Source organism: Leptonychotes weddellii, chromosome 11 (assembly GCF_054177405.1).
Source record: "Leptonychotes weddellii isolate Sample4059 chromosome 11, ASM5417740v2, whole genome shotgun sequence".
In the NCBI taxonomy this organism is placed as follows: domain Eukaryota; kingdom Metazoa; phylum Chordata; class Mammalia; order Carnivora; family Phocidae; genus Leptonychotes; species Leptonychotes weddellii.
Genome location: NC_138379.1, coordinates 50,979,320 through 50,999,372, shown reverse-complemented (window position 1 = coordinate 50,999,372; position 20,053 = coordinate 50,979,320). Strand labels below are relative to the sequence as shown.

The following is a 20,053-nucleotide window of genomic DNA, read 5'->3' as shown; positions in this document are numbered from 1 at the left end:
GAGCAGGGAGCCCGATGCGGGGCTCGATCCCAGGACCCTGGGATCATGACCTGAGCCGAAGGCAGACGCTTAATGACTGAGCCACCCAGGCGCCCCGATGGTATGTCAGTTTTCTTTTTTCTCCTTTTCTCTACTGTCCTCTTTGGAAGAAAGCCACCATGCACAGACCATACTTTAGGAGTGAGGAGTTATGCTCCCCCTCCTTAGGGCTATGTTTTAACAAGCAAAATAACCCACACAACCGGTATCTTAGCTCTTTTCATCGGTGGTCATGCTTTGAACTTTTAGCAGGTGATCTTAAGTGGATAAATATTCTACACTGGCCACCCTATCTCTTGGAGCCTCACTTTCCTCATTTGTAAAATGGGAGTTGTTGATCCTTCACTCCTAGGACTGCAGAGAGTAGAAAGTCTCCTGCTGTCAGTGTCAATTCCCTCTGCCTCCCCCGTTTGGCTATCTGGGAACCCCCTCCGAGAGAGGGTCTGTGTCTGACCTAGGGTCTCACCGCATGCTTGGCAAAGCCAAAGTCAACCCCGGGCTCTAACCACACCCTAAGCCCACTTTGCCCCACCCGGGGGCGTGGAGCAAAAGTGTACTTCCGCCAGCCGGCCGCAGGTACCTCGCACGTGGCGGGGCTGGGCTCCCAGCCACCTGCGGGACCAGAATGATGAGTCTGAGCTCGGTGCCTCGCTCCCTGCGGCCCAACCAGGCCTCCCCCTCCGCGGGCCCGCCAGCGGTGAGTGCGCAGCCGGGAGGGCGGCTCTATCCTTGCGCTTCTGCGGTCTTTCACTCCTTTCGGTGTCCCCCGTGCGTCCCTTCCTCGGGGTCTGAGGCCCCTAGCTTCTGGCGCGCCCCTGGCTGGGCGCTCTCCTCCTCTAGCTAGTTCTGGCTTTGACCTCTCCTTCCGCCCACCCGTGCCCGTTCCCCGCCTGGCTCGGACCAGCCTCTCCTCCTTGCCCTCTTTCCTGCCTGGCCGCCTTTGTTTGTCTCCTCCCTCTCTGTTCGGTCTTTGTTTCAGCTGTTTTCTGTGTGTCTCCCCTCAGTCCCCTGGCTTGTCCTAGTCCACCGCTCTTCCGCGGCCCCTCCTCCTCCCGTGTTTGGGAGAAGACCCCACGGAAGGCTGCGGGACTCTCATTCCCTCACCCACCACACCCCATCCTCTCCAGCCTGCCCCTGCCCTCTGGCAGCGTCCTGAGTCCGCCTGCTCGCCTGCCCCCTCCCAGGGCGTGGTTGAGGGGAGTTTGCGTGGAGGATCCGGAAAAGGCCCAGTGCGCTCCAGGAGCAGAACATTCTAATCTCTCCTGGGCTAGGTGCCATCCTGAAGACTCCTGGAAGGCAAAGCAGATCCAGCAGGGGGAGGCTGTGGCTCTTTCCCATAGAACAATGATAACGTCATTGTGGTTGGCTGTTGACAAAATCACCTGCTCCGTGGCAGGGCCGCCCTAGGTGCTCAATAAATGAATGAATTCCTGAGCAAGAGAGGGAGCCAGCGGGGTGCATGATGCCAGGTAGGGAAAGACTGGCTTTTATCAGAATACCAGGTGCCCCTGTAAATCAGTGCAGCAGGTAAGCTCCAGTCAATTGGAACATTTATTGAGCATCCTGGTGTGCTGGGCCCTGTAGTAGGTACTGGTGACACAGAGAGGAATCTGAGATGGTCATCCCTTAGGAACCTCACAGTCTAGCGGGGGATACAGATGAACAAATGGAATTACAAGAGGTAACTGCCATGACGGTGGAAATACAGGGCCCTGGAGGATCACAAGGAGACAACCCATCTAGAAAGATTTCTGGAGGAATTAACTTGAAGGATGAGTGGCCTAAGTGAAGGCAGTGTGGGCAGCAAATGAATCAAGTCCTGGAGGCAAGGGGGACCAGCCTGCTCTGGATGGGTGGGGTCAGATTGGTTCTGGTAGTTGATTTTGCCAGGGCTGCAAAGGGCCTTGTAAACCTTAGTAAGGAGTCTATATATAGAGTTTATCTGGAAGGAAATGTCAGGTGCCTGAAGTGTTCAATGCAGGGTATGGCCAGATCAGATTCGCACTTCAGAAGATCGACTGGCTTCAGAGTAGAGATTGGATTGGGGAAGGGCACTTGAGGAGGCAGGGAGCCATGGAATTGACCAGAACTGAGAATCACCAGGACTTGGTTATGATTACCTAGGTGGGAGGAGGTTGAGGATACCAGCAGATTGCAAGATTACAACCTGGATTTTGGCCTCAGATGACTGAGATAGGGAACAATGGAAAAGGTCAGGGTTGTGGGGTGGGGAGAGATCTAGAGAGGCTTGGGGGACATTGGAGTGACTCTACTAAGGGTGACCTCAGGAAATGTCTGAATGTTTGGCAGGGTGTTTGCATGTGTGTGAGAGCTAGGTCTGTCTGATTCATCCCTGTGCCCTCAGGGCCAGCCCTGGCCTGACACCCAGCAAGGGCTCCTAAAGATCATGTTTCCCCCAGCTCATGCACACAGGGCCTGAGATAGGCTTTCCTACCCAGGAATGTTTCCGCAGCATTACTGGGAGGTACAAAAGGCGGGGAAGAGTGGCCACGAAAATGGGCAGGTGGTCAGAAGAGGGGTGGAAAAGAAGTCTTTATTTGCTAGAAACATATTGTAGTATTTGTGGATGAGGTAGGAGGTCTGGGATTTCCAAAGAAACTGGAAGATTTCGGGAAAAAAAGGAGGGGAAAGAGAGACAGAATTAAGAAGTTTGGGAACAAGACTGAGGTCTTGTTTGGTAAACAAAGAAATGGGCCTTAGAGTATCAGGACAGGAAGCTATTTTGTGAAGCATCTGGAAATGAGCTTCAGAAAAAACATTTGAAGTGATTGGATTCATTAGACTTCCAGAGCTGGAGAGACTTAGAGTTCACTTTGTGCATTTTGCCTTCCCTATTTCATAGATGACTAGGCGTAGGCCCACAGAAGAAAGTGAGCTTACCCAGTCACATTGCTACTTACTGGCAGCGGTGGGACTGGATGTTGGGAGGGGTAGGGCACCCATCCACCTACTGGAGTCACACGGATAGGGGTTTGATTGCGGCTCTGACTTCACTTCCTAGCTGTGTGACCCATCTTTCTGAGCTTTCCTCGCCTGTAATATACAGACCTCAAGAGCATCTGTGAGCTTTCAGGGCACAGGCATGATGAGAGCACATCCGACCATTCCAGGGTGAAAGTCTGCGACTTTGCATTTAACTGCCTGCCTCTCAGAGCCACCTCAGGGTTAACCGAACAGCCTTGCCAAGGGGCCTTGAGGTTTATAGGAGAAAGAGGAAGTCACAGGTTCTTGGTTTATTTTTCTCCTGGCTGTATGGTTTGGCTGCTGTCAGAATGCATCCCCTTGGTCTCCCTTCTCTACTCCAGCCAGCGGAACTGTCCCCCGGTAGGAGCTGTTGCCATGGCAACTCAGTTCTTTCTCCCCAGCCGTTTGGCTGCCTCTGGCTCTCTTTATTTCAGTACTTGAATCTTAGAGGTAGAGCCCACAGTCAAGCTGAGAATGAAGTCACACCTAAATGAGAACCCAGGACATTCCTGAACCCTGTCACTACTCCTGGCTCTGCAGTGACCTGTGACAGAGTCTTCGGGACAGAAATGCAGCCTCCCTCTGACACTGCCCCAATCTTTTCTGTGGCTGCACCATCACACCCCCCGGGAACCTTCCCTGACAACCTCCAACACACATCCATCCACACGAAGAGCTTCTGAGTCTCCCCTCTCGGTGCCTGCACATTTAAGCCATCTGTTTCCCTCTCTCCTCTGTGAGCTCCTTGAGGGCAGGGACTGCGTCCTCCTCTGCTCAGGAGAAGGCTTGAATGTAATAGGCCCTCTACATTTTCTGGAATGAATGAGTAACTAAGGGAATGAAGAGTGGAGGTATTTAAAGGGTGAAAACTGGCTGATGTAATGACTAAGAGCGCATGCTTTGGGGTAACGTGGCCCTGAGTTTAAGTTCTGACATCATCACTTAATAGCTGGTTGCCTTTAGGCAATTTACTTCAGCTCCTTAATCCTTCATTTCTTCACCTGTAAAGTGAGGATTTAATTCATTCTTCATAGGATTGCTGTGAGGATTGAATTAGAGGTTGAATGGAGAGTGCTTTGCCCAGTTACTAGACTCTGAGGGGAGAGACTGTCCTGCTTGTTCCTCAGTGTTCCAGGTACCTGGCACATACATATTTTATTGACTGAGTGAGTCAATTTTAGATAACCAAAGTTATTCAGGAAGCTGGTTTGGAAGGCTAACAACTAGTGTATCACCTCACATGTAATAATCTTCTGGTATTTTTGTTCAGTCTGTTAGTATTCCCCAAATGCAGCCTGACTCTCAGTCTGTTCCCAGGTCCCCCTCCACTGGCTTGTGGGCATCTCCAGACAGGCACCACGTGGGTCTTCACCACATCCTTAGTGCTCAGCTCAAGGTTTGACATAGAGAAGAGGCCTCTAAAAATTCTGTAGACCAGCTAAACTTAACTTCCATTGGCACCACACTTTACAGTTTATGAGGCAGTTTTATACCGATCATACCTGGTGTTACTGACCTTTTCAGCACCAAAGATATTCCTGTTATTAATAACCCCGGCCCATATTTTTGAAAGACATCTATCGCACAAATTCCCTTAATGAATCAAAGTCATGCTAACTGCTAATCAGAACTTCTGGCCTATATTAAACAAGAATTTGTGGGATGCCTGGGTGGCTCAGTCTGTTAAGCGTCTGTCTTCAGCTCAGGTCATTATCCCAGAGTCCTGGGATCGAGTCCCACGTCAGGCTTCCTGCTCAGGGGGGAGCCTGCCGCATCCCCCTCTGCCTGCCGCTCCCCCTGCTTGTGCTCTCTCTCTCTCTGACAAATAAATAAACAAAAATCTTAAAAAAAAAAAAAAAAAGAAAAGAAAGAAAGAATTTGTGTCCCCAACTGCCACCACAGGATGTGGACCCACAGTAAGTACCCAAGAAATGCTAAAATGCTTCCTGAATGAACACATGTATGGTTTCTTAGTCTCTCTGAAAGGTTGAAAATACCTCCCTCCCCCCCCCTTTTTTTTTTACTATATCTTAGATCTGAACATCCCACCTTGGGGACTTCTGACTTCACAACAGCTCCATATTCCCATTTTACAAATGAGGAAAGAGGCGTAGAGAGGGAAAAAGCTCTGCCAAAGGCCACAGGCTTTGCAAGCGTCGTCACCGGGACTTGCTTCCACAGCAGGCTCCTGGACTAATATTTTGTAATATTCTATGGATGAAAATAAGCCACGAGCTCCCTAGAGGTGGCACTACTGCTTCACTCTGCCTTCTTGTGCCCTCAGGGATCCCCTGTCGTGGAGCTTAATGTAGGAGGTGAGTTGTACACCACCACCGTGGGCACCCTAAGAAAACTCCCGGGTTCAAAGCTGGCAGAGATGTTCTCCACCTCAGCTAAGGCCTGCATGGACGCAGAGGGCCGCTTCTTCATCGATCGCCCCGGCACCTATTTCGGACCCATCCTGGACTACCTGCGCAGCGAGCGGCTGCCCACGCACCACATCCCGGAGGTGTACCGCGAGGCACAGTTTTACGCAATCAAGCCTTTGGTCAAGCTCCTGGAGGACATGCCGCAGATCTTCGGGGAGCAGGTGGCCCGGAAGCAGTTCTTGCTGCGGGTGCCAGGCTACGGCGAGAACCTGGAGCTCATGGTGCGCCTGGCGCGCGCCGAGGCCGTGGCGGCACGCCGCTCCATGGTGCTGGTGTGCACCGTGCGCACTGAGGAGGATGCGGCGCGCTGCGCGGATGCTCTGCGGCTCCTGGAGGCCGAAAAGAGGTCGGTTGTCAAGTTCGGCCCTTGGAAGGCGGCCCCGCAGGTCAAGGACCTCCTCGACTGCGTGAAGATGGACATTACGGCCCAGGGGTACCAGGTATACTATGAACCGTACTCCGAGAGGACATTACGGGCCAAGTATTTCAGTTACTTTTATACATTCGTCTTCATCTGGTGGTGATCCCCCAGGGGGCGGGGACAGTTTGTTTCGGGTTCTGGTGGGACTTATGAAATTAAAAGTTGCCTTCAAAAGCCGTCTTCCTTTAATTTAAAACAAACGAACAAACAAAAAAACAACTTCCAAGGTGGTCTATGAGGCTTGCCCCCCAATAATTATTTCCCTGTTGAGGATTTTCCACTGATTGCAACTGACTCCACTGTGCTTGCCTTTAAAGAGGTGCAGCTGCTTCCTCTTTAAAGCCTCCCCTACCTGCCAGACCCTTCCCTGCAAGTCCAAATGGCAAGGCTGAGATGAGTTGGAATGTTTCAACAATTCTTCGGCTGGACATGGTGGATGATAACAGGAAGATAACAGAATACCATGAATCTAGATAAAATGATCTGAAAATGTAGTTGCCCAGGCTCAGCGTATGGTCCAATACTCTAGCCCTATTATACACTTTCCTGAGGAAGATGCCGAGTTCATACCTGTAGTAGATGCTACTCCTTCTCCCTCTCCCTCTCCCACTCAGATCTCCTTTTCCAGGTGCAGTGAGCTGTCTTTTTCTCTAGGGCAGTGATTCTCAAAGTGTGGTCCCTGGACCAGCAGCATTGGCAATACATAGGAACTTCTTAGAAATACAAATTCTCTGGCCCCCACCTCAGACCTACTGAATCAGAAACTCTGAGAGTTGGCCCAACAAGTCTATTTTAATAAGCCCTTCAGGTGAGTCTGATGTACCCTAACTTCGAGACCTGCTCTAGAGAAGAACTGCTGTCTTCTTATGTGGAGGTATAGACGACTGAGCCCTCACCTCAAGGAGGAATCAGCTCTGTGCAGTTCCTGTTCTGCTGCTCCTTGTGGGATCAGGCTGAAGTCAGTCTTCATCTGACACCACATTCTTGCTCAGCATTCTTCCTCTGCTGTATACCCTACTTCTCTCACTCTCCGTCCCCTGAGAGCACATCCTCAATAAACCACTGGAACAAGAGTCTCTGTTTCAGGTTCTGCTTCTCAACCAAAGACAGTAATGCAACTCTAAGGAGAACACAGGTAGACATCATCCTTCTCCAAGTCCAGGTCTGGGATAGATGGCCCCCTTCCCCCTTCCTGCCTAGTAGGGTGACCAGCCGTCGAGATCGAGGTTAATTTCCAAGGTTTAAGAAATTACTACTGTCAGGGAGTTTCAGATTTAAACATAAAATTGCTCAGAACGGTCATTGTCAATGCCTGTTATAATTCAATAACCACATCTGCTTGTATATTTTTTCTTTTTTTAAAAAAGATTTTATTTATTTGATGGAGAGACACAGCGAGAGAGGGAATGCAAGCAGGGGGAGTGGGAGAGGGACAAGCAGGCTTCCCGCGGAGCAGGGAGCCCAATGTGGGGCTCAATCCCACTGGGATCATGACCTGAGCCGAAGGCAGATGCTTAATGACTGAGCCACCCAGGTCCCCATGCTTGTATATTTTTTCTTACTTTCAAAACTTTTTTCATGTTTTCCTTTTGGTATTTAATATGGCTGACAATTTTAAGTGAAAAAATCCTGAATGTCTCTGAACTTTTTTTTTTTTTAAGATTTTATTTATTTATTTGACAGAGAGACACAGCGAGAGAGGGAACACAAGCAGGGGGAGTGGGAGAGGGAGAAGCAGGCTTCCCGCGGAGCAGGGAGCCCGATGCGGGGCTCGATCCCAGGACCTTGGGATCATGACCTGAGCCGAAGGCAGACGCTTAATGACTGAGCCACCCAGGCGCCCCTCTTTGAACTTTTTATCATGAACCAATTCAACATTATTTATCAAGAGCCTGAAAAAAAGTTTATACTCTTTGATCAGTAATTACATTTATGAGATTAGATTCCCAGGAGACACTCTGTTCTGTAAGATCTAAAGAGGATTGCTTAAAGTCTCAATTTTGTGAATTATGTAAAGGTCAATGTCCTCCTCAAGATTTCTGTACATTCCCAGAGGGCTTGTTATCTTATGGTCAATCCTGGTTGTTTGTTCCTACTGGATTCATGGATCATCTAGATGTCTTGAGCTTGTTTTTGCTGTTCGACACAATGCTCACCCAGATTGAACACACATATCTTTTTCTTAATTTTTACAAATGCTACTCCCATGAGCTATTTGTGCACATAGCAGACTGTGGCAAATACAGGCACATAAAGGGGAGGGAGTTTACCAGACAGAAATGCAAATAACTTCAAATTGGGTGTTGGACGCATCTCTTCTTAAAGTCTCAGTCACCCCCATTACTAGGGGCTTTTCACTAGCAGATTGTATTTGTTTCCTATTCTTTCTTCCCTCCCTGTTCTTGCCATGCTTCTCTGTAGGTGGGAGTAATCTTCCCACCCCACTGACTTCATCCTTGGCTTCATGACTTAATCTGGCCAATGGAATATGCGGTGAAGTAACTGTGCCAGTTCTAAACTCAGGCTTTAGAAGCATGCCAAGTTTCCATCAGCCCTCTTGTGTTCTTGTCATTTGCCAGGAGAAGACCACGTTCCAGTTTGGCTACCTCTTTTATTGCTTTGGCTTTAGCCTGCAGGCATGCCCTTAGGATCTGATCTTCTTCCTGAGCCATTTATCAAATTATTTTATTTAAAAAAGGCAATTTCGGGGGGCGCCTGGGTGGCTCAGTTGGTTAAGCGACTGCCTTCGGCTCAGGTCATGATCCCGGGGTCCTGGGATCGAGTCCCACATCGGGCTCCCGGCTCAGCAGGAAGCCTGCTTCTCCCTCTCCCACTCCCCCTGCTTGTGTTCCTGCTCTCGCTGTCTCTGTCTCTGTCAAATAAATAAATAAAATCTTAAAAATAAATAAATAAATAAAAATAAAAATAAAAAAGGCAATTTCGGGGCACCTGGGTGGCTCAGTCGTTAAGCGTCTGCCTTCAGCTCAGGTCATGATCCCAGCGTCCTGGGATCGAGCCCCGCATCGGGTTCCCTCCTCCGCGGGAAGCCTGCTTCTCCCTCTCCCACTCCCCCTGCTTGTGTTCCCTTTCTCACTGTGTCTCTCTCTGTCAAATAAATAAATAAAAAATCTTAAAAAAAAAAAAAGGCAATTTCAATATTCCCTCCCCATTCCCAATCCATAACACAGTTAAGATAACACACTATTTTCATCCCACTTAAATTATAAAAGCAAAACAATGGGAAGTCAAGCATATCATATTACATCTATATAATGCAATGTTATACCGTGATTAAAATTATATTTATAGAGGCTTAAAATTATTGGGGAGGAGAATACTCATTTAATTCAATGCAATTTAATTTAATCCATGCTCCAAAAAAGGATTTAAGGTGGTGAGGCTTAAAGGGCTATGAAAAAAAGAAATAGCCAAAAAGATACAAATTAGAAGTACATAAATGAAGGGGACACTCTGGGTTGTCTATCCAATAATACCATCTCCTCCCTTCCCATTTCCTAACAGGCAAAGCAAAATAGTAAAACACATTAATAATGTTCAAAAAACTATCTCTGGACATTTGTAGGGGTACATGATGTTTTTCCTAATCTATTAGGATTAACTAAAGAGAATTAGAGTCAGAGGAGGAAAACCTAAAAATGAATGGTAAATATAACTGTCATTTTAATCCAAAGGAAAACACAAAGATTGAAACCTGTGAGAGTGCCCTTACTGAGGCACCCTAGTTCATAGCACTATGCCAGGTTTTCAGGTTTCCGTTGTTCTAGAAGACCTCTATTTTTTTTTATTCTCTATTTTCCCATCCTTTCCTACTCCCCTCCCCCATCCATTTCTGCTGTGTTCAGTGTCCTGGAAAGCTAGTCCCAAGCCCCTTCCTGGTTGTCCAAAGACTTGGAAAGTAATAGCATGGAAGATCAGTGACAAGAAGGCCTGGGGAATTGGTGTGTGGATGGACCTCTTAGAATGGTGAAAATATTTGTGTTTCTTACAAATGCCCACCAGAGGGCATCCATTCTAGAAGAGGCTCTCAAAAAATAAATGGACACAATGGTATAACCTGGGGATGTCAGTCAGCCTCTTTTTCCGGCTCGCCAGTGCTTGCTCAATGGAATCATGAAAAAGGTGGCCATGATATCTATGCATGGGATCTACAGTATAGATTTCCTTTCACCAGAGCTAGTCTGGCTCCTGATGGATATCCAACAGCAGACACCAACACTGAGCCCCTGATACGGTATTATTTCTGTGGGATGGGTGGGGAGGGGGACTAGACACTTCTTAGTGATAGGTTGATTGCACTGCAGATCAGTTAGCTATACTACTCTGTAAGAAACTATTGGGAGTAATGCTGACATTTCTAAGCAAATGGCATTGACTGCTTTGTTTGAGGATATTTGCAAAACTGCTTAGGGGAGGGAGGAGATTTCCTCACTTAGAAAAATTTAAATAAATAATAATCATAAAGATAATAAAGCTGGCATCACCCATCAATCCTGGAGGTATTTCAGGATGATTAAAAAAATGTCTCCCACTGGGGTGCCTGGGTGGCTCAGTCAGTTAAGCATCTGTCTCCGGCTCAGGTCATGATCCCAGGGTCCTGGCATTGAGCCCTGTGTCAGCAGGGAGTCTGTTTCTCCCTCACCCCCTGCTCATGTGCTCTCTCTTTCTCTCTCTCAAATAAATAAAATCTTTATTTAAAAAAAAAATGTCTCCACTGGGTTGGAAGGCAGATTTGTTTCCTGACCAGTATAATAAAGTCTCTCTCCAGAGGGCAGGTTTGCTAGCATTCCTTTTTTGAGACTGAGGGTTTCCTAAACTCAGTGTTCTTCGTCTGTGTTCCAGATCTATTGTGCATTGCATTTACCTGCATCACCTACATTGTGCTTTGGTGGGGGGCGGGGCAAAGGGAACCAATGAAAACATGAAGTTCATGCTGCCTGCTATGCTGTGAACAATAAGCTATCTATGCTGAATCTATGCAAGTATGGCAAATCTACATCTTAGGGACTGTCTGACCACATGACAACTTTCTGATCCCCAAACTTAATGCCTTAAGGCTATAATCATTACTTATTTCTCACAAAACTACAGATTGGGCAATTCTTCTGGTGTTGGTTGGGCTCCTTCATGTGTCTGTGGTCAGATGGTGGATCAGCTGGGGTAGGCTGGTCTAAGATGGCCTCAGCTGGGTCAACTTGACTTGTTCCATCTGGTCACCCAATATCCAGCAGACTAGGTTGGAATTATTCTCATGGCAATGGTAGGGTTCCAAAATCAAACAAAAGGTCTGGAGAATGTGTCTGTAGAAGGACCTGAGGCCTAGGTCGAAAACTGTCACATTGTCACTTCTGCCTCTTTCTATTGGCTAGTCATAAAACCAGCCTAATTGAAAGGATGGAGACAGAGATTCCATCTCCTAATGGAAGCAGCTTCAAAGCTGCATTTCAAGGGGCATACATACAGAGAGGGGGAGTATCGGGTCATTTTTGCAATCATTCTACCACACACTGGATCCTTTCCATCAAGGAAGGAGCAGTGATTTATCTCACAGGAATAGATACATATTCCAGATTCATATTTGGCTTTCCTACTGCTATAGACTGGATTTGTATGTCCCCACCACCACTCCCCCACCCCACCCCAAATTCATGTGTTGAAATCCTAACCCTCAAAGTCATGGTTAATACAAAGTCAAGGTGGGGCCTTTGCGAGGTAACTAGGTCATGAGGTAGAATCCTAATGAATGGGATTAGTGTCCTTATAAAAGAGACCCTAGAGAGTTCCCTTGCCTCTTCTGCCATGTTGAGGACCCAGTAAGAAGACAGCTGTCTATGAACTAGGAAGTGAGCCCTCTCCTGACAGTAAATCTCTCTGCACCTTGATCTTGGACTTCCCAGCCTCCAGAACTGTGAGAAATAAATTCCTTTTGTTTATAAGCCACTTGGTCTAAAGTATTCTTTTATAGTAGCTTAATATGTATCTACCTACCTACCTACCTACCTACCTACCTACCTACCTACCTATCTTCTATGGTTCTGTTTCCCTGGAGAACCCTGACTAATAAACCTAACTGCAATGTTTTTCTCAGCCCTGCTATGCATGGATACCTTATGCATTTTCATGGTATTTCATACATTGCTTTGGGCTAAGGAGCTTATTTTTAAAAATATTTATTTATTTTTAGAGAGAGCATGCATATGCGTGTACGGATGGGGGGAGGGGCAGAGGGAGAGCATCCTGAGGCTGACTCCATTCTGAGGGTGGAGTCCCACGTGGGGCTCAGTCTCATGACCCTGAGATCATGACCTGAGCCAAAATCAAGAGTCGGACGCTTAATTGACTGAGTCACCCAGGCAACCCCTAAGGAGCTTATGTTATGATGAAAGAATTATAGCAAAGAAACTCTTGGTTTTGCTAGGTACCCCATCACCCAGAGGTAGCTGCTATGATAAAAACAGTGTATGACCTTTTGCAGACTCACTCATGGGGCTAGCCACGAGATAACACATTGTGAGTTTGGGGTGCTGTTTTACAGATTTGTGGTATATATCTTATACCAATAGCTAAAATATAGTACTGTTGCTCCCACAGTTAGAATACATAGGTCTGGGGATTAGGGGGAGGAGGTAGGAGTGGTTCTTGTCATTTTTACACCTAATAATTCATTTATGAATTCTTGTGTTCAGAGGGTTTGGAGTATTTAGTTCCCAAGGGAGGAACAGTTCCACTAAAGAACACTGTCATTGTTCCATTACATTATAGCATGTAATGAGACTGCCCCCTGCTCATTTGGAGCTCTTTTTCCTGAGCCAACAGGCAGAGAAGGTGTTATTATACCAGTCTGAGTGAGTAACCCCAATTTCCAAGAGGAAATTGGGTTGCTGTTATACAATGGGGACAGGGAAGACTCTGTTTGAAGCTCAAGGGATTCACTGGGGTGCCTCATTCTATCCCCATGTGCAATAATGAAGGTCAAATGAAAATACCACCAATTCAATAAAGACAGTTTTTCATTTCAACATTAAAGAATGTGGAATGTTCTTGTTTGTATACCAGTCCGGCCCCAGTTTCTCCCTGTATGCAGTTTACTTTCAATATAAACTGAATTTTTTCTTTCATTTTAAAAAATTTGAGAGACAGAGTGCGTGAGAGAGCACAGATGGGAAGAGGGGGGCAGAGGGAGAGGGACAAGCAGACTCCCTGCTAAGCAGGGAGCCCAGCTTGGGGCACGATCCCAGGACCCTGAGAGCCAAAGGCAGATACTTAACCAACTGAGCATGCACCCCATGAATTTTCTTTCATTTTCTAAGTGTACCAAACTTCCTGCAGCCATATGTAATAATAGCAATGTTAGTATTTTTTTTTTTTTAAAGATTTTATTTATTTATTTGACAGAGAGAGACACAGCGAGAGAGGGAACACAAGCAGGGGGAGTGGGAGAGGGAGAAGCAAGCTTCCTGCTGAGCAGGGAGCCCGATGCGGGCATGATCCCAGGGTCCTGGGATCATGACCTGAGCTGAAGGCAGATGTTTGACTGAGCCACCCAGGCACCCCGCAATGTTAGTATTTTTTATAATTGATGCTTAGATGCACATTTAATGTCTCTGAAATCAGGATACATCTTAAGATTGCTCTTGGCCAATTGTTCATGTGTAGACTGGGTCATAGCAGTTCATGTCACCATCACTTCCCTTGAGCTCTGCATCTGTTGTCTTTGATTGCCATTTAATGAATCTTCAAAGAGATTACCCTGTAATTTGCATTGAAATGAAAAGTTTTAATGTGCGCAGAAAGACATGGAAACACAGCAGCAGTATGACGTAGGATACAAATCTATGTGTAAGTAAGTTTAAAAGAGCTCTCTCACTAAATATACATAACAAATCTAAGCAGTAAGAAACCACTGGTTTTAATTTTAGGGTTTTTTTCCTTAATTCTTAATTTCTCAATTCTCCTAATTTCTTAACTGTTTTCTTAATTTTTTTATGTGTTACATAAAATAATGGTTTGTGTTACAATTGGTGGCAGCTTAGATCTGATAGGATGTGGTAATGATGGTAGCAGCTGCTAACATTTACCGAACGCACTGTTTGTAAGTGCTTTTCATTTCACTCGACACATTTGTGTATGTGGTAGTCTCTGTGATCTGGGATGCCTTTCTTTCTTTCTGGAAAATTCACTATTTTGGGGGCACCTGGGTGGCTCAATCAGTTAAGCGTCCCACTCAATTTCTGTTCAGGTCATGATCTCAGGGTCTTGAGATCAAGCCATGTGTCTGCCTCTGCACTGGGCATGGAGACTGCTTGGGATTCTCTCCCTCTGCCCCTCCCCCCGTCCTCCCTCGCTCACACTCTAGCTCGCTCTCTCTCTCAAAAAAATCATCATCATCACTATTTTTTTTTAAGATTTTATTTATTTATTTGAGAGAGAGAATGAGAGAGAGAGCGAGCGAGCACGAGAGGGGGGAGGGTCAGAGGGAGAAGCAGACTCCCTGCTGAGCAGGGAGCCTGATGCGGGACTCGATGCTGCGACTCCAGGATCATGACCTGAGCCGAAGGCAGTCGCTTAACCAACTGAGCCACCCAGGCACCCATCATCACTATTTTTAAAGCCAGAGCAAAAATCATTTCCTCTGCACTTCCATGAGGCATTGCAGGAATGGAAAACTTTTCTTCCCTTCTAGTTTCTTTGGCTGGTCTAATAATTAAATTGATAGAAGACAGGACAACAGGAAAAAACACAAATTTCATATGTATAGGAGCTCCAAAGACATGAGAGGCCCAAAGACAGGCAATTGAGGCTTATATGCCATCCTGAGCTCGGGAAAAGAGGAAGAGGTCTAATGCTTCCCAAAGCAGAGAAAGACAATTCACAGAAAGATAACAACAAATGTTTGGTGAACAAATGTTTGCCGTACTATGCAGATTAAGTCTTTCTGATAAAACATTACCTGTGGTATTAGTGTTCTTTTAGGAAGTTAAGGGGAAGGTAAACAGCTCTTCCTTAGTCTATTGCGCCTTGTCTTCAGCTAGAAATAATCCACATACCAAATGGCATATTTTGTGGTCATTATTCTGCACTCCCCCCATCCTGAAGAAGTTAGTAGGTTTGAATCACATTCCTGTTATCCAAGGATACTTGACCTTGATTACGTTTGGGTGTCTCTTCCCAGTTACACGGTAGGACTTAAGGTAAAGACCATTTTTATGTGTTTTGGGGTCTTCTGTACGTACCACGACATCCCGCATTAACGCTTTTGAAGTAAGTTAACAACGAACAGCTGAAGTTTAATGAAGGAGGTAAAACTCGGCCTCGGGTTTCACTAACACGACTAATACACTTTAGTCTGCCCAATGTTTCTGCATTATTTCATTCCATTGTCACTACATCTTGGTCAGGTTAGGTGTGAGCACATTTGCAGTTGAGGCTCTTTGTTCATTAAGTGCCAGTAGCAGTCTGAAACTTTGGTGCTTGACTCTTGACCTCAGGATTCTTTCCCCTCTCCGTAGCTATCAGTGGAAGGATTGATTCCTTTAAGATAGGTAGATTTCAAACAACTGGCATAAGAGAGGAGGAAAAAGAACCCCGTGCCAGGAGAGGGGTGGCACACAGCTAAACCGAAAAGAGAGTTGAAAAAAGCTACAAGCAGCAAAAGTGAACAGCCAAGGACGACGGGAACGCCAGCGGGGCCTCTCTCCCTATCTCCGGAGCGAAAAGCCTCCCGCAGATCCAGGTTTTGCCTCTAGCTCTGGATCATCCCGCCTCTACCCTTTGCCCTGTACTTCCTCCCTTCCTCGGCTCTGCTCCGCGGCCAGGCTCCCGACCACTCTGAGACCACCAGCGAACCCCCGAAGGCTCCCATTGGCTCATCTACCCCTTCAGTCCAGTCTCCTCCCGCCAGAGGCCCCGCCCCCTCGCTCTGCGCCCTCATTTTCGTTCCGCCTGCGCACGAGGCGTAGGCGGACAAATTCGGCTGCACCCCGGAAGGGCAGTCGAGCAGCAGGAAGAGGCCTCTCTTTCTCGGAACCCCACTGCCTTGTGGGATTGTTGCGAGTTCCTCAGGCCTAGACAAGTTTTCCGGATTCCTCCGCCCCGCCTCCCTCGTTGAGTACGGAAGCTGAGAGGGTCCGCGGGCAGTCATGGCGGCGCACCTAAAGAAGCGGGTTTACGAGGAATTCACTAAGGTGGTTCAGGTAATTTACGGAAGGAAAGGTCCCTGGGCCAGTCCGGGGCGGGGAAGGTTATCCACGCTCCAGACACTTTGCCAAAACAGGTGCTGCAAACCTGGGTTGAGTGCCGACTACTTTGATAGGCTCTCCGAAACTACACATAAGTGGGCGTGTTCGTTTGCAGCTGCTGTAGTCGTCATTATTAATATGTGCAGTCTGACACTTAATAAAATTATTAGAACAGATAGCACCTTAGAATTTACGAAGATGTTTTATCCGTTATCTCAGTTTATTCGGGTTCCATTAGCACCTTCGTTCTACAGGTGTGGCTCGAATGCTTCTGGAGGGATACGAGGATTCAAAGCCAATTTCTGGTAGAGCCCCTCCCACCTCCCGTTACAAAAAAAGCGCCCAGGGACAAGTTGGTTGTATGCAAAACTGTGAGGGTTTGGAAGAGGAGTCTGTAGAAATCCTCAATACCTAGCCAAAGCAGGTGAGGGTCACAGGCTGCGGGGCAGAAGTTTCCATTGGTGAACAGCTTACCTAGGAAGTAGGGCAGTATTTTTCTCCTTTGAAGTTAAGGACAGGTGGTCCGAACCCCTGTTAGAGCAGTGATTGATTCTCCATGTGTCTCCTCATAGATGTTGCTAAAGTTGATCCCAAGTTATCTCGTGTGTCCTGCTTCTCAGACTCTTTATGCAAATCACTTGGTGATCTTGTTAAAATGTAGATTATACTCTGTGGGGTGGAGGAGGTGAGGCAGTAATCTGCATTTCTAACAAGCCCCCAGTTGATGCTAGTAGATCAAAAGCATCTTTAGATCCGAAGAGTACCCCTAGATCCTTAGACTTCTAGTGTAGCAGGATTTAGACCATCCAGCAGGGAACTCCCTAAACATTTCATTCATTCCTTCAACAAGAGTTTGTTAAGTGAATGGTTACTGTGTATCAGGTATAGTGAAAGGTGTTGAGCTACAAAGTCCAACAACACATTAGAGTCTCTTTCCTTTAGGAGCTCACAAGCTAGTGGGAGAGACAGAAAAGCATACCTGTGATTATAATACAGAGAGATGATTGTATTGACAAATCAAGTTTTTCTTCCTCTTTTCACTTATCATTTCTGTTTTGTGGACACATCTTTGTAGCATATTCCCACTGACTGTAGGGAAGTTAGTCTGCTTCTTTTGTTTTGTTTTGTTAAAATAACTTTGAGATTTAAACTTGACACTTTTGTTGCTCCATTTTATGTGAAATTAGTTTTCTTGAACTTTTGGAATGAGTCAAGATTTAGGAAGGTTTTTCTTTTTAAGATTTTTTTTTATTTTTAAATAATCTCTACACCCAACATGGGGCTCAAGCTCACAACCCTGAAATCAACAGTTGCATGTTGCACCGACTGAACCAGTCAGGGCCCACTCACAAAAGATTTTCTAATTTCACAGAGCTGCTGCTTCTGGATTTGCTTTCTGGGTCTGTTTTCCCTGCCCGCCCACTTTTTTTTTTTTCCCCTTTGTAATTGTGATAAAATACATATATTACCATTTTAAACTTTTTTTTTTTTTTTTTCTGGTTCAAGAGTGAGTGAGAGGCACAGGGAGAGGGGAAGAGAGAATCTTTAGCAGGTTCCACGCTCTGCATGGAGCCCAATGCAGGGCTTGATCTTACCACCCTGAAATGACCTGAGTGGAAACCATGAGCCGAAATCAAAGTCGGATGCTTAACTGACTGAGCCACCCAGGGGCCCCCATTTTAAACATTTTTAAGTGTACAGTTCAGTGGCTTTCAGTACATTCACATTGTTGTGCAGTGTGATTTCCTTTCTTTCCATAGTTCTTTTGTTCCCACTTCCCAGGAGTACTCACCCTTCCTCCAGCATGCTGTATGTTTACACTTCTCCAAACTCTTGTACCTGTTTTCTCTTTTACATGGAATGCATGTTATTTTCCCCTTTATTTTTGCTCTCACATTTTTGTTTGAAAACCCGTCTAAAACCTCAGCAAGAGTTTCGTCTCTTCCTCCCCTGCTTCCATGGCTAGTACTCTGAACTCGTCTATTTGTACTTTCCACTCAGTGTTATCAGTTGTTAATCTTAAAAATAGTTATTTTACCAGCCAAAATGTAATTATTTGGGAATAACAGAATGTGCAATTCAGGACATGCAAGCCATGGCAAAACCACAGGCAAGTCCAACAAACAAAAGTCTTATTTTATGGAGAGGAAGGAGGAAGTTTTGAAGGGAAAGCCTAGGGTGATAGTTTCTCATTGGCTGAGTTGCAAGGGTGGTAGATTTCTTGTAGGAGATGCAATGTACGTCTTTCCCTACTGGGGCCTGTAATTGATGATTCTTTCTTAATTGATTTTTCTGTTGGAGTCTGTAATCCACAGTTTTTTCCCTATTGTTGAGTGGCACTGTTCCCCCCTCTAGCCTCCCCTTGTATCCTCCCTACTCAATTTTAGTGAGTTTTCTCTTTATTAATTTCACACAGTATACATATCTCCCTACCAGTCTGGACTCCTTAAGGACAGAGATAATGCCTGGTTCATCTCCATGTCCTTTGTTACGTGTAGGAGACTCTGAGTTGTATGGAGGTCGCGGTTCTTGGATTCCCTACAAAGATTTATGTGAGGATCCAAGCTCAAATAAAGACAGAAAGAGTGTAGCAAGCACAAAGCAGTTTATTAAGGATAGTACACTCTCAAGAAGGGAGAGTGTGCAGGCCCAGAGGTGGCTACTGCCTTGGAACTAGGGGTGTCTTTTTGTGTTTGCATAGATTATGGGTCATAGCTGGGGTGGTCTCTTACTGAGGTTGTTTGCAGTCATCTAAGGGACTCTTCCTACCAGTTGGGAGGGGGAGTTTTTGGCCCTACCAGATTCTTGCCAGAGCTGTCCTGGCCATCTTCCCCAACCGGAGCAGGGTGGTGGGGTGTGGGGGTGGGATTGAAACCACAATGTAAGTATATTACAGTGAAGCTATAGGTTACCCTCGGGCAGAGGTTGAAGAGGAGAGGCATGTTCTACATCAGTAGCTCTGGGTCTGTCAGCTCCAGGGTGTTGGAAGCCTTGCCAGGATATGTTAAGAGCCACAAAGTCATTGAAAATACAGAGCTGTCTAAAATTTGATGAGAATAAAGAATAATACAAGTAGGAAAAAAAAAAAAAAAAAGAGCCACAAAGTCAGGATGTTGTGTCCTCAGGCTTCCAGTGTGTCACCTATTTATCACCACCCTTGCCCCCAGCTCATGCCTCACTACTTACTCTGTCACCCCTGGATGACCATAGGTCCTGGCTCACTAAAATGTTACTGATGGTTGACTGATAGCAGATATTGGTTTGTCTTCCCCCTTATATACTCTGTATGGAAAGAAATCTTTCTCAGGTTTTGACCTGATTGGAGCCCAAGTAACACAGAAGACTGAATTTGTGTAGAATAGGATGGGAATGGGTAAGGATTTTAGGAAAAGAGCTCATTTCTTCACTTCATTCTGCATGAATCATTACCTTAGAGTGATGAAATGAGATCTTAGTGCTTCTGATCTTTTCCTCTGCTTTGAAGATGAGGAGGGAGAGAGAACTGGTATGTATTTAGTGCTTATTATGTCTTTGTACACATAAAGATGTTATACTTTAGACTTCTCAAATATCCATATGATATAGGTATTGTATTCTCTTTTATAGAAGAGAGACTGGCCTCCTCTCACCGGTAAGCGGTTACTGAACCCAAATTCTCTGACTTCAAAACCCTTGGTCTCTTTATATCATGCCGTACTTTGTTCCTGACTAGAATAATCCTAATCTTTTCTCTGTAGAAATGTAAATTTGTAAAGAGGTGATTGCTCAGCATATCAAAATGATGCAGCAAATGTTAAGGAAAATTATTGATTACAACATTTGTCTTATTTATGATGCTCTCTGTACCTACCCACAGGGCCTGATTTAAGCCTCGGAGGGACAGGTTCCCTTTTACATGAACTTTTTGGCACCCATTATACATA

At 46.0% G+C, this 20,053-nt stretch overlaps 2 protein-coding genes across 4 annotated transcripts in view; both read left to right on the top strand.

Moving 5' to 3' along the window:
* Nucleotides 1–565: 565 nt before the first annotated feature.
* KCTD14 (potassium channel tetramerization domain containing 14) lies at nt 566–6,048 on the top strand. Of its 2 annotated transcripts, none has more exons than XM_006739513.3 (2): nt 566–736; nt 5,309–6,048. In XM_006739513.3, the coding sequence occupies exons 1-2, from the start codon at nt 665–667 to the stop codon at nt 5,975–5,977; spliced, it is 741 nt and encodes a 246-aa protein (XP_006739576.2). In that variant the 5' UTR covers nt 566–664; the 3' UTR covers nt 5,978–6,048. The 2 variants fall into 2 exon arrangements, with proteins under 2 accessions (XP_006739576.2, XP_030890601.1); XM_031034741.2 differs by having other exon boundaries at nt 581–736; nt 5,059–6,048.
* Nucleotides 6,049–15,866: 9,818 nt separating this feature from the next.
* The window catches only part of INTS4 (integrator complex subunit 4), a 110,824-nt gene continuing 106,637 nt past the window's right edge, over nt 15,867–20,053 (top strand). Inside the window, exon 1 of one of the 2 annotated variants that reach the window (XM_031034733.2) lies at nt 15,867–16,085. In XM_031034733.2, coding sequence (XP_030890593.1) covers nt 16,032–16,085 — 54 coding nt within the window. In that variant the 5' untranslated portion in view covers nt 15,867–16,031. The remainder of the gene's footprint in view (nt 16,086–20,053) is intronic. The other variant, XM_006739512.3, reaches the window with a different exon arrangement.

Excerpts from the sequence above, each read along its gene's own strand:
- KCTD14 (XM_006739513.3), top strand. The coding sequence starts at position 665 with ATGATGAGTCTGAGCTCGGTGCCTCGCTCCCTGCGGCCCAACCAGGCC. Across the intron at positions 737-5,308 it reads CCTCCGCGGGCCCGCCAGCG|GGATCCCCTGTCGTGGAGCT; the intron begins GTGAGTGCGCAG and ends TTGTGCCCTCAG.